General features: G+C 37.3%; 1 protein-coding gene across 1 annotated transcript in view; it reads right to left on the bottom strand.

The window, feature by feature from the left end:
* Nucleotides 1-14,451, bottom strand: part of nell2b (neural EGFL like 2b) — a 70,760-nt gene that overhangs the window by 23,648 nt on the left and 32,661 nt on the right. The window contains exons 12-15 of the mRNA XM_058416575.1: nt 13,858-13,992; nt 12,395-12,520; nt 8,073-8,195; nt 7,111-7,206 (exon numbers count right to left, since the gene is read on the bottom strand). Of these exons, the coding sequence (XP_058272558.1) occupies nt 7,111-7,206; nt 8,073-8,195; nt 12,395-12,520; nt 13,858-13,992 (480 nt within the window). The remainder of the gene's footprint in view (nt 1-7,110; nt 7,207-8,072; nt 8,196-12,394; nt 12,521-13,857; nt 13,993-14,451) is intronic.

Here is a 14,451-nt window from a genome sequence, read left to right as displayed (position 1 = left end):
TTCTGCATATTTTCCTTTGAGTCTTTTCAATTGAGTATGTTTTATTGTTTCAAGAAGGTAGTGGGCTCTCAGGAAGAAATAAAAAAAAGAAAAATGTATACATATATATATATATAGAGAGAGAGAGAGAGTATATAGAGTAAGAGTATGTCTTTTATGGCTTTAATTGAAAGAACTAGTGAATTTGCTGTTCCTATAAAAAGACACATAGTTCAACCATACGGACAGTGATGTACCTTTAAAGTTAAACTGACTTTGTCTGTAACTTGAGGAAGAAAAATGTTCCTGGGTTAGGGTTAGTACATATACAAAACAAGTGTGCTAAATATAGCAAATATTCTGACTTTTCTTTGTTTTTAGCCAAATTCTCTGCTTCGTACATAAGATTGATGCTGTATTTGTAGATAGGAAAAAAACCATTTTGCTAATAAACATATTTAATTCTTGTGTGGTGTTCAGGTCAAACTGAAAAGCGCACAAAAGTGTTTCTGCTTTTGTTGTTCGAGGATGCATTTTTAAGAGCTGCATTTAATCACCGGTGACTGCAATAATCCGTGATTTTATAGTAAATAAAAATCATTTTTCAAAATAATAAACATTAATTGAAAAACATTTTATTTCCACTTTTTAGGTATTTAAATATCTTTTTTTATTTTATTTTTTATATTTTTATTATAATTGTTTATAAATTATAATAATAAATTATAATAGTTGCACAAATGACCCATGGTTTAAATGTGATCTAGTAATTGCAAACATTAATCAGAAATGTTATCCATATTGCTGGTGTTTCAGATAAAGTCAATATGTATAAAGGACTTTTATGCTTGATTTCTGTAGTGCTTTTAAATCCCCAATAATATCCTGGGTCAATTATACACAAACAGGTCCAAAGAGTAGACATAACATAAGGGTTAAACAGCAAATTTTGACTCCTTATACAGCATGAAACTACAGATTGGCTGAACCTGTCCTGTCTAGATTGCAGAGGACTAAAATACCTCCACAATCTGTTTAACAGTCATGACATGTGAGTGTGAAGTTGTTTCATGAGCCAAGTTTTACTCAATTCGTTGTCTAGCTCGTGTTATCACCTGATAGACAGACAAACAAAGCAATCGAAACAAAGAGTAGACATTTCCTTAGCTCCAGTTTCCTCTGCATTTTGTTTGGCAACACAGCAACACGGCTGACAACACTGAGGAATCGGTGCATAAAAGATTCAACAGCAATTATACGGAATTAATGGATTTTATGCAAAGTGTGTGGTGCTAAATATGCAAAGGGAAGACTGGAAACACAACAAACGTATTTAACCACCAAGAGTATGCTAAAAGTCAAATAACATCGCATGTGTTTATACAGAATGGAGATCTGTATATCTGCATCCATCCATTTTCTACACAGGGTTGCAGGGAGCGTGGAGTCTACCCTAGGGGACTCAGGGCACAAGTAGGGGGGAGGCACACAGACTTACACACCCATTTACACACTACAAACGATTTAGAGGCGCCAATTAGCCTACAACACTCCCAAAACACACAAAGTACACACACACAGCGTGGAGGCAGGAAACAAAACCGCAACCCTGGAGGTGTGAGGCAAACGTGCTAACCACTAAGCCACCATGCCCCCTATACAGTTTCTACATAATACAGACATGTGTATGTATGTGTGTATTCATTCCATTCCATATGGCTCACTGCTTCCTACACAAGTGTAAATTTAGTATAAATACTTCCACAGCCCAGGTAGAGAGCCACAGAAAACCAATTGAGATGCAGTCTTTCTTCAGATTCAGTTTCAATGTAGATATTTAGATATACACACACATGGGTTTTGGATTTTGATTGTGTGTCTGTCAGATACACACACACACAGACAGATATATGATCACTGCAAGTACATGACTTAAAGACACTAAGCCCCTTTCCAGATAATCACCACATGCCCCAGAATAAAAACACATGGTGGAAGATTTGGTCACAAATCAAAAGTCAAAAAATATATTTTCTCTGTTATTTCAGAACATATGTATTATTGAAATATGTTCATGCACACACACACACACTCTCTCTCTCTCTCTCTCTCTCTCTTTCTTTCTCTCTCTCTATTACACACACACACACACACACACACATATACACTCTGTCTCACACTCTCTCGCTCTCTCTCTCTCTTTCTCTCTCTCTCTCGGAAACCCTCTAAAGGTTCTTTTTTCAATCTGCAGAAAAAGCAGGCCCTAGCAAAAGTCAAGGTTAGGCATATTCTTTAACTCAAACTGAAGATGAACATGAACACAGAAACACCACACACAGTGAGTTCAAGGCCGAAGCACAGACCCTGAATATGTGAGGTGGCAACACAAACACAAACCCACTGCTTAGACACAACAGTCAATACAATCAGCTTTTTTTTAAATGAAGAAGATGCTCACATCTCTCTGATTCACAGCGATGGTGCATGTAACTTGTTAATCAATTAGAATCACTGCAGATGTCCTCCAGAAACAGTGCCGAAACACACTGTACTTGGTCTCATGATGTCCTGCTTTTCTTGCATTGAACATGAGAACAGACAAGGCTCCAGATGCTTCTTTCTGCCTGGACTTCAGCTGCACAATGATACATACACAGCAGCTACTGTATCAACTATTAAGCACTAAAATAAGTACACTATGCGTACACTGGTCAGGCATAACATTATGACCACCTGCTAATATTGGTGTTGGTTCCCTTTTTGCTACCAAAACAGCCCTGACCCATCACGCACTGTGTATTCCGACACCTTTCTATCAGAACCAGCATTAACGTCTTCAGCAATCTGAGCAGCAGTAGCTCGTCTGTTGGATCGGATCACACGGGCCAGCCTTCACTCCCCACGTGCATCAATGAGCCTTGGCTGCCCATGACCCTGTCACCGGTTCACTACTGTTCCTTCCTTGGACCACTTTTGATAGATACTGACCACAGCAGGCCAGGAACACCCCACAAGAGCTGCAGTTTTGAAGATGCTCTGATCAAATCCTTACGCTTGCCCATTTTTGCTGCTTCTAACACATCAACTTTGAGGACAAAATGTTCACTTGCTGCCTAATATATCCCACCCACTAACAGGTGCCGTGATAAAGAAATCTGTTATTCACTTCACCTGTCAGTGGTCATAATGTTATGCCTGATCAGTATATTTCATTTATACAAACATATTAAATTAGAAAATGGCTTTAGTGCCTAATGTTCACAGAAAATCTCTTTAAATCTTTAATTTCCCAGTCATTGTTTCATCGAAATGAGAAAAAAAAAAAAAATAAATAAACAAAAAAATAAAAACAGTCACTTAAAACTGTACAAAAGAATGTAATTCTCATTGTTAATAACACTAAATCTGCTATTTTTTTTAATCTATCTGTATATAAAACATTATCTCCCAAAGGGACTCCTAAGGCATGGTCTTAATTACACAGAGAGCTCTGGCTTCCAGCTACTCACTGGGATTAGATCCTGTGAGCTTTATGGTGCTGCTCTATGAACAAATGGCTCTTAAACGCTGAATCATAAAAAAAAAAGAAAAAAAAAAAAGACAGACGAATCATTGAATGACTCCAGAGTCATGAGTGCGAAGATTACAACATGAGAGTTCAGTAGAAAAGTTGTTCAACCCCTGAACAAGCTCCCTGAGATGGAGAATCATCTGAAAGTTACATCAAGTTTATGAAGATTAGAACTAAGTGAGACTGAGCCTCCAGCATGATTCAGTTAAGTCTGCTATCATCAGATTTTATACTCGTCCTCTATCAACAAAGCCTTAGACTTTCACTGCTATACAATCTTCTCTAAAACAGACTGAATAAAATGTGATCACTTTGGCTCTTTGTTCATAGTCTCCAGAATCTAAAATCTGGGTTTAGATACAGTACATGAAGCTGTAGACTTAGAGTAGAACTCTTAGAGTAGAACTAAGGTTTCACCAGACATCCTGGTCATGTGACATCTGCCAGTCTTCACCAGTGAACAAGACAGATTCCACTTGCCTACTCTTATTTCTTGATCTCAGTTAAAAGGAGAGAGAGAGAGAGAGAGAGAGAGAGAGAGAGAGAAAGAGAGAGTTTTTGAGTTTTAAAACCACCTTTTTTGGAAGCCAGGACAAGACTTTGACGTTACCATACATATTAGGAGAAATCAAAACATAAATATTCGATATCTAAGTTAAGAAATATAAATAAATAGAAAAAAAACAGAAAAAAATAAATACAATTAAATAAAATAGTAGTAATAATAATAATTCCACTATATTATATAAATATAAATATATATAATTTATATGTAATATATATATATATATATATATATATATATATATAGAGAGAGAGAGAGAGAGAGAGAGAGAGAGAGAGATGCTTAGGAGGAAATGTTCATTCAGTGTCTCTGCTTGACTGTGCAGCTAGAACATTACATGCTGCTGTAGATTTTCATTAAAAATACATGAAAAAATATTGGAAAATAGTTTCTTGTTTTTAATATATTTTTCCCCTCTAATCTGAGAAAGCGCATATTGACAATAAACAGAAATCTTCTACAATTAACAAACATGGCTCAGTGCCAACGGATGAAGTTTATTCATGGGACGTCTTTGAGTCAACAGAATACGAGGACACAAATGAGCATGTCTCTGAATATTTGCATATTATTGTGATAATCTACTTATGGAACAACAACATTAATCCATCCATTTTCTGTAGTGCATACCCACACAGGGTTGAGGGGGAGCTGGCATCTATCCCAGAGGACTCAGGGAAAAAGGTGGGAGACATGCTGGGTGAGGTGCCAGTCCATCACACACACACATACACACCCATTTACACACTATAGACAGGTTAGTGGTGCCAATCAGCCTGCAGTGCTTGTCTTTGGAATGGGAGAGGAAACATGAGGAAATCCATGAAGCACAAAGAAAACATGTAAACTCCACACACACACACACACACACACAGAGGGATGAGGCAGGAATCAAAACTCCCAAAGGCAAGGCAAACAAGCTACGACAAATATTCTGGACACTGGCCCCGAAAAAACTTTCATTTTTTTACAGACTTGACCAAATTCAAAGTTTACAACAGGAAATGATTTGTCACAAATCATCATCATCATCATCACCATCAGTCTCTGTCTCATCAGCTGCAGTAAAATTATCATTGTCTGTAGAACTAGCTCTGAACAATCACTGATTAATTCACTCAAATGATTAATTCACTTAACACTTAAATGATAGACAGACGGACGGACGGACGGACGGATGGATAGACAGATAGATAGATAGATAGATAGATAGATAGATAGATAGATAGATAGATAGATAGATAGATAGATAGATAGATAGATTTCCATTCTGATATCCACGTTTCTTTGTATTATAGCTTGAGAGAAAGAGAGAGAGAGAAACTCATATTCGGTCAAAATACTACTTTTGGTGGGAAATTCATCCTGTGCAACTTCTGACAGTTTTTTCCAGTCTGCCTCTCATACACTTTCATCCTGTTAAGATGAGAAATGTCAAACAGAAGCAGAGCAGAAACAAATGCACTCCTGACATAATGAGTGACATGTTCACATACACTCAACTGTCAAGAGGAAAAAAATGATAACTGTCAATTTATGAGTGTTATTGTCTGTGCTCTCCAAGAACACCAGAATTATGCAACCAACACATTTCACACACACACACCATTAGCCTCTCTCTCTCTCTCTCTCCATGTGTCTGCTCTCTCTCTCTCTCTCTCTCTCTCTCTCTCTCTGTCACATGCTTCTGTCTTCTGTCACTCACACAGAAGTGTGTAGGTGTTGTCTTGCCACTCTATATGTTGGGTGCTGCTGTAACAGGATTACACAGTGGCGTTGGCTAACCTGTTTTGGCACAGCTCTACATCCTTTTAAAATCAATAACGCACCCTTAAATAATGAACATGTAATGAATATCGTAATCAGTTTGGTCATTGTGATGGACTGCAGTGAGCAAAAGCTTCCTGCTGCTGGTTAATACTCAAGATGGCCATTTTTTCAGTATTACTATGGACAAATATCTATGGATTTGTGTACATGCCTGTGTATATATACATGTGTGTGTGAAAGAGTTTGGGTTTGTGGTATGTGGAGTAATTCAGTGTATAACATTATCTCTGAAATCTATATTTAATTTTAAGACAGATTTCTGTGCAAAGCTTCTCTAGACAAGAGTTATTTTCTAAAAGCACTTCATTAAGATTACACAAGATGCCATTGGGTGATCCAGAGGACTGAGCTGGATCTGAGTGCTGTGTGTGTGAAGGTGATGTGAGGTGAGATTGGGACTGACGAACAAAAAAACAGAAATAAACAATGAATGTTAATGACAAAATGGTAATTAGCTCAAGTGGTTAAGGCTCTGGGTCGTTGACCGGAAGAGCTGTGTTCAAGCCGCAGCACCACCAAGCTGCCACTGTTGGGTCTTTGATTAAGGCCCCCAACCCACCCCCTGCTCCACGGGCGCTGTATCATGGCTGACCCTGTGCCCTGACCCCAACCCCCAAGGCTGGGATATCCAAAGGAAGAATTTCACTGTGCAGTAATGTACATGTGACAACTTAATTTCTACAATTATCTAATAACGTGTCAAGTGAAGCTTTGTGTTCTTGTGATTTTTATGATTTCCCAGTGCACGTTTATTTCAGAAGATTAATATTGGTTAATAAGACAGCAAACAAAACAGCTGACAAAGCAAAAATATGACTTTTACTTTAAGGAACCGGACTAACAGATATTAAAGCACCCTTATTTTAATGTTCGTACAATCCCTCTGGTATATAGGACACCCTGCTTAGACAAACGACCAGAGGTTTAAAGACATCAACCAACACTGACATCATCCTACATGACAATAAGAGCTTCTACCTCATTCTGAGAGCACTGTATACACTGTGTGTAAGAATTCTACCTCAAAGGAGTCATGCAATACCTTCATCTCACCACATTCATAAGCAAGGACCCTTCTAGAACATGGATGGATGCTGATTTTTTGAGTTTCCTCTACATCTCTGTCACATCCAGTTCAGCCTAGCATTAGACCTCACACTCTCACCTGTTTCACATCTCTTCCCGGTAAAGCCTTGTTGGCAGATGCATGTGTCTGGAGCCACACAGGAGCCTCCGTTATGGCACAATCCATCACACTGTGCTGCAGCCACAAAACAAACCACACATACACACACTCAGGACCAAACCTATTAAGAAACATCGATTTAAAAAAAAAAAATCTTTGAGGATTTTCAAATAGTTTATCAAGGTTGTCTACCTTATAGTAACAACAATGAGCATGATCCATTTTAACCACATGTAGTACAAGAAATAAAACGATTCAATGCCGTTGTGTTGTGTGTCATCATTTCTAGTGCATTGTGCATGTGACATCTGTTTACTCGCAGCCTCTCACTAGCCTATCATACATACAGCACTGAAAAGAAAAAATGTGTGTGTGTGTGTGTGTGTGTGTGTGAGGTCACCATGAACTTTTAGAGTAGTTTATAGTAAGTATTTGCAGATCTGGAATCAGACACTATAAAGGACAGTCTATAACATTATCTGTGCTAATAAGATAAACAGTGTTCTTATTGGTCAAGAGGGAATGATTATTTTTTATATTACAGCCGCTATGTCCATGCGTACTGTTTCTATAGAAACAGCTCACCTCAAATAAACAAAAGCTAATAATAAATGGTTTAAAAAAAAGCAAGCTGTTTGTTGATATGGAGATTGATACAGTGATTTATGGGATGTTTATGTAAGGTGAACACATGCCGATTTAAGCTAACTTTGTAAGCTAAAGACTTTCTGCTTTCTCCGTAAGATTATTTACTCTTGTTAACATCAAGAAAGAGAAAAAAGTGAGACTGGAGACTGTTTATACAGTAGTTGACCTGCTCAAAAGGCTCAATCTCCTCCCATTTACCCTGCACCTCAGATATTATCACCATTAACATATTAGAAATGTTTTTAATCCAGCTTTCATGGATGTCTAGTCAGGTGATTGCTAGAGTTGCTTACCTCTGCAGACGGTGCCATTACCCAGATACCCTGGCTTGCAGGTGCAGCTGTGTCCTCCAACCGTATTAAAGCAGAGTGCGTTCTCATCGCAGCTGTGGAGTCCACTTATACACTCATCATGCTCTGAAAACACACACAGGCATCGTACATGTATGTTTTATCTTTCTTACACACACCTCCATCAGCTAAAAACCTTTCTGCTAGCCTACTAGAAGGACAAAAAAAACATCAGGTGTCTGCCGAGCTCATTAATATTCCTGCTTGGGAAAAAGAGCCTAAAGGCTGCTCACAGGGGTAGAGTGGCACGGAGGAAAGAAAAGACTCGAGGTAGTCTAGAGAAGTCATTTTTCAAGTGTGAGGACAGAGGAAGGGCTCGGCTAGAGGGGAGCGGTTCTCATTAATATTAATGACTCGTGAATTGAAATGCAACTGAGCCGTGTATACAAACGTCAGAAGGTCACAGAGTGATATAATAAGTGATGATGTAGATATATTAGGAAAGAATATAGCTGTAAATCTTAAGATAGATGGAAATCTTAACATAGCTGTAAAAAAGAGAAGAACGCAGAAAAAACATATAGACATTTCCTATTATACACACACACACACACACTTCTCTGCTTAGTCACCTACCTACTGACTAAACACACCTGAGTTCAGTCACAAACACACACACACACACACACACACACGCACTAAACACACCTGAGTTCAATCAGTCTCTCTCACAAACACACACACACACTAAACACATCTGAGTTCAATCAGTCTCACACACACACACACACACACACATTTTTCTGCTTACTCACCTAGCTACTGACTAAACACACCTGAGTTCAGTCACACACACACACACACACACACTAAACACACCTGAGTTCAATCAGTCTCTCTCACAAACACACACACACACACACTAAACACACACACTAAACACATCTGAGTTCAATCAGTCTCACACACACACACACACACATTTTTCTGCTTACTCACCTAGTTACTGACTAAACACACCTGAGTTCAATCAGTCTCTAACACACACACACACACACACACACACAAAACAAACACACACACACATTTTTCTGCTTACTCACCTAGCTACTGACTAAACACACCTGAGTTCAATCAATCAGTCTCACACACACACACACACACACCTACACACACACACACTGCGAAGTATTCATTCAGTTTTCGTTCTGTTTCTGATGATACCAGTCCATTTATTCATTGCTTTTTGTGACCTTTACCTCAGTTTCCCACTCTGATATCCTGTTCACTGATCGCTTGACCTCTGCCAGTTTTCACCTAACATTTATGGAATTGTTTGCTTGGCTTTATTTTGCTCATGACTGACTTTTTTTTTTAAAGCTCGACTCCACCACCCCAAGAGTTTTAACTAAGAATATTTAATACTTTAATACAAAAGAAAACCCATTATAAGACAGCAACAGCCAATATGATCAAAATTACCTTCATAAAGTTTTAATTACTTCAGATTAAAATTCTTTCCAAATAATCCACACTGATTACTGATGTTCAAGACAGCAATTAAAACTGTAAAGCAGTGATTTTAGTGGAAAGGGAGGCGATTATTTCCGGCAGTGGTTGGAACAAACAACAGGTAATGACGTTTATATTTTAGTCTTTAAAAAAAATGTGAAATATAATTAGATATTTCACCTTGTAATTAGAGTTTCTGTTTATTATCAGAAAAAATATAACAGACGGATATTTATTTATTTATTTATTTTTATTTATTTATTTTTTTTTATTCGTTTTATTTATTTATTTTATATTTTTATATAGTTTAAGGTGGTAATGGGGGTGTTTGGTATATGTGCCAGAGGGGTAAAAATTAAAATATAGCACACTTTAGCCCTATTGTCCCACACGCACTGGAATTTAAAAACATCTGCACACTCTTTTTAATAAATGCTTTAATGTTACATAGCAACAAAATACCAAAAACAAAGAGAAATGTTTTATGGGGTAAAAGGAAAGAAAGATATTACAATAACCTGGTTGTATAATTATCAGCTCCTCATAACTATCCTTATGCTTTATAAGCTATTTTTAAAGGTTTTATGTTTCTGATTGTCCATGCACTGCAAAAAAAAACAAATCATTTTAGCAAGTAAAAATATCTTGAATATAATGAAATGTATCGAGGATTTCCTATCACAAGATCACAACAAACCGAATATAAGATTATTAAAAGTCATTTCTATATTTTTATTTCTAATAATTCCAAGCTACATAGTCAATCATAGTCATAGTCAATTACATATGTCATTTTTGCAGTGTGGTCCCAAAGACACTAACCAATAAAAAAATAAAAATACTATTACTACTTTAATCCATTCATCAGCTTTACCGACTGAAATGAATTTATTTCTAACCTGCAGATTATCTGGTTATTATATCAGAAAGAGTAATAGATACCGTTCTCTGCGGGCAGTTGTGCATAAAAATAATTGAAAGTGCTAATGAGTCCCTGCTTTATGGACAATGTAATAAACATTCTGAATGCTAACGCTCGCTGGAATTGGTTAAACGCCGGCGTGAGCGGTTCAGTAGAAGAAAAAGGGGAGCAGAACAATTTAGTATTCTCTCTTGCATTAATAACAGGGTTTAATTCCACAGGCTTTTTCACAATTCGATTTATTCAAGCGGGTCCATTTCGGGGCGACGTATATTACAAACAAAAAGAACAGCAACAGCGTGATATTCAGCAAGGCGGCTCTGACCGGAGCGGATGATTGGCTTTAAAAAAAAAAAAAAAAGGCTCAGCAGAGCTAATGAGAAACACAACAACAAAAAGAAAACGTCTTTAGCAAAGTCTTGGTGCAATTAAGATCAGGCACAGAGCTGAGTGCTTATTAAACAAAAACTTCGGCAGAAACACTGCACAGTGGGAGGAACACAATGTTCTACTTCCAGGAGCAAAAAAAAAAAAGTGCCTATACGGGAAAGAAACAAATAAGTAAACAAAAGCTGTGCTCGTATGTGTACTCTTTTACGTCATGTCACATTATCATGATCAAGAACACAGTACTGAAGACATATCTTGCATATCAAACGTATCATGTCCCAGAGGTCACTGAGCCACAACGGCAGATGATGGAATCCTGACCCATAACTTGACCCATGACACAAACTGGACCCATAACTTGACCCCCTGACCCATGACAGCAAATATAAATCTAAAAACGATCATTTAATTTAAGATGAAAGTCATTTTTCATTACGTAACATTAAAACAATTTACCAGATGAAAAATGCTGAAAAATGCTGAAAAATGAAAAATTACCAGCTAATAAAATTATTTTATTTTTTATTTATTGCCTTATAAATATAAAAAAAAAATATATATATTTTAATTAAAAAAAAATATTGCCTTAAACATATTTTTATTTAGAACAAAATTTATTTTATTTTTTATTTATTGCCTTATTATCTATGTTCGTGGATACTGCTGAAAGTATCTATCTATCTATCTATCTATCTATCTATCTATCTATCTATCTATCTATCTATCTATCTATCTATCTATCTATCTATCTATCTATCTATCTATCTATCTATCTATCTATCTATCTATCGCACACATACAGCAACATATCGCACCAGAGATCATTCACTTTCAATAAGAGCTGTGATTTCCTGTGACATGAGCGACAGAGACTAGATGTGGGCGTGTCCAGTGACGTGACAATCGTTAAAATATGGAGTGACTTTGGTGCAGAGATGACCTATAGGAGTGAAGACATTAGAGCGCAGGTGGTCGGTGGAGAAGAGCACACACTGCCTCTCCTTCATCTTGTATGATACTGTATCATGCATATAAACACTGTAGAATTTTATATACAAAAACCAAAACTCCCTCATTTCATTTTAGTCTCAATGCTAGTCACACTCATTAATGTTATTACTATGGCAACCAGTAGAAGAAACTTCATAATAAAGTGAATGACGACTTGCAGCAATGAAACAGTGGCAACAGGGAGCACTGAAGAGATGGATTTAGTGTCCATTTGGTGGCTTGGTCCCACTATTAGATGTACTGAACATTCTAGCATGATCCACTGAGCAACAGGAAGTTCTCAGCACATCTTATTTCTCAAGATGATGCATGCTATGTAGTCCTGTACTTTAAATTAGTTCTTCGGAGGTACCAATGTTCACGAGTCTGTTCTTTACGCTCATAGATTTGAAACACTGTGTCTGTTGAGAGACACAGTCCGTCTACACACACTCGCATACACATACTTTCTTACAGAATCTACCAAACAAAAGTAGCTTACAGTACTCACCAGTGCATGAATAGTCATCGATCCGGATGTAGCCTTCGCTACACGCACACACGAACGATCCAGGCGTGTTCACACACACCGTGTTCTCCCTGCAGTAGTGTTTCCCCTCTGCACATTCATCAATATCTGTAACACAACACCCAAAAATAATGAATGAGCACAGCAGCAACATTCACTCACACAGGAGCTTTATTACAAGATTAGAAACACACCACTTCCTATTGACTTGACAGCCTTTATTATTTTTAAATTAATAAAATATTTAACCAGTGTTTCCAGGATCTTCTGATTTTGTGATCAAGGAAATTTAAGCAAATTCGAGCAAACTCTTCTGTATTCGGAGGAGCTTGCAATTTTTCAAAATTACAGCATTTTTCTGCAGATGACACTAACAAACACTAAGCAAAAGCCTAAGCCTCTTCCATTTATGTGTGCTCTCACAGAAAGTTATTACAGATGTGTCTTCACTGGAAGGAATTTTTTCCAATAACAAAAAAATCACAAAAACTCACAAATTTTAAAATAAATAAATAAAAGCCATAGCAATATCCAGCAGTGTTGGCTGGTCACAAAAATCCTGGAGCATGAAGCACATGACTTTAACATACAGTATGTAAACACACACTACACAGCACACTAGATAGTGTGTAGTGTCTGATTGAACACCGTAAAAAGATCCCAGATTACTTTAAACTCACTGTTTAGTGATTAATAATAACACCACAGAGGTTTTAAATCTCAGTAGTAATCTACTGCACACACATACTGTATGAACAGTCACTGTACAATTCAGCCCTTAACTTGTATAGATTGGGCTTTATATGAGAAACACACACACACAGACACACACATCTGTATTCCAGAATGTGAAGCAGTGCATATTGATTAGACACGCAAGGATGATGACCGTAATGAAACAGTCATTCAGTGGCAAACTGTATAATCACCGGAACTACTTTCTCTCATTAGAAGTCTCTGAGCCTGCTTTCTCTTTACTCTGCATGAAACGGATCTTTAAAACGGTCAAAAGCACAAATCAATTAAAGGTCTGGGGAAAAAAAGCACTGGCTGAATCTCTATTATAATCTCCTAACCAAATATACTGAACCTAAAATTTAGTGCTTCTATCTATCTATCTATCTATCTATCTATCTATCTATCTATCTCTCTCTCTCTCTCTCTCTCTATATATATATATATATATATATATATATCTTTTTATTAATCAATTTTCATTCAATTTTTATTTATTATTACTTTTGTCAGTTTCAAGTTATTTCAGTAACCATTGTGGGGTTCTTTTTCTTTAATGGAAGGTTGCCAACAATTTTGTCCATATATATATATATGTTTTTGAACTTTTGTCAGCCTTAATAAAAAAAAACTAATTACCAGGAAATATATCAGGTATTAAACATCTGCTGAGGCAGGTTTGTTCATTTCCTGAGCGAATCATTAAGTACCTTGGCAGTATGCACTGTCATCCCTCACTGCCCGGTAGCCATCTCTGCAGCTGCAGCAGGCTCCTGCCTCCAGATTCACACACTCCGAGTTCTCCACACAGCTGCTGCTGTAGCCATCCGCACAGAAATCATGTCCTGTGTGTGTGTGTGTGTGTGAGATAGAGAGAGAGAGAAAGAGAGAGAGAGTAGAAACAACACTTAAAAACATACTAGGGTGTGTGAGTGTGTGTGTGTAGGGGAATGTGTACGTGTTCTAAAAGTAGCTTGGAGCTTGGAGGGGTGTCAGGGACATGAATGGGTAAACATAGACTATGCCCACTGTTTATGTGTTTAATGAGCTGAGGTTGCAATCTTAAACAGGAACTAATTAGCAGAAATATGTGTGTGTGTGTGCTTGTGTGTGTGTGTGTGAGAGAGAGAGAGAGAGAGTAAGCGCGAGAGACACACACACAGATAGAAACTGTTTTACATGCAAACCTTCTACACAGCTACCTTCGCTACCGTTATGATTTATTAGAGATAATTAAAGCACATTGCTTTCACAATCCTTTGGGTCAAAAATGAATGTTTTTCAAAAGAAAGCACAAACGAATA

Source organism: Hemibagrus wyckioides, linkage group LG19, assembly GCF_019097595.1.
Source record: "Hemibagrus wyckioides isolate EC202008001 linkage group LG19, SWU_Hwy_1.0, whole genome shotgun sequence".
Taxonomy (NCBI): Eukaryota; Metazoa; Chordata; class Actinopteri; order Siluriformes; family Bagridae; genus Hemibagrus; species Hemibagrus wyckioides.
This window is presented reverse-complemented; position numbering and strand designations above follow the sequence as displayed.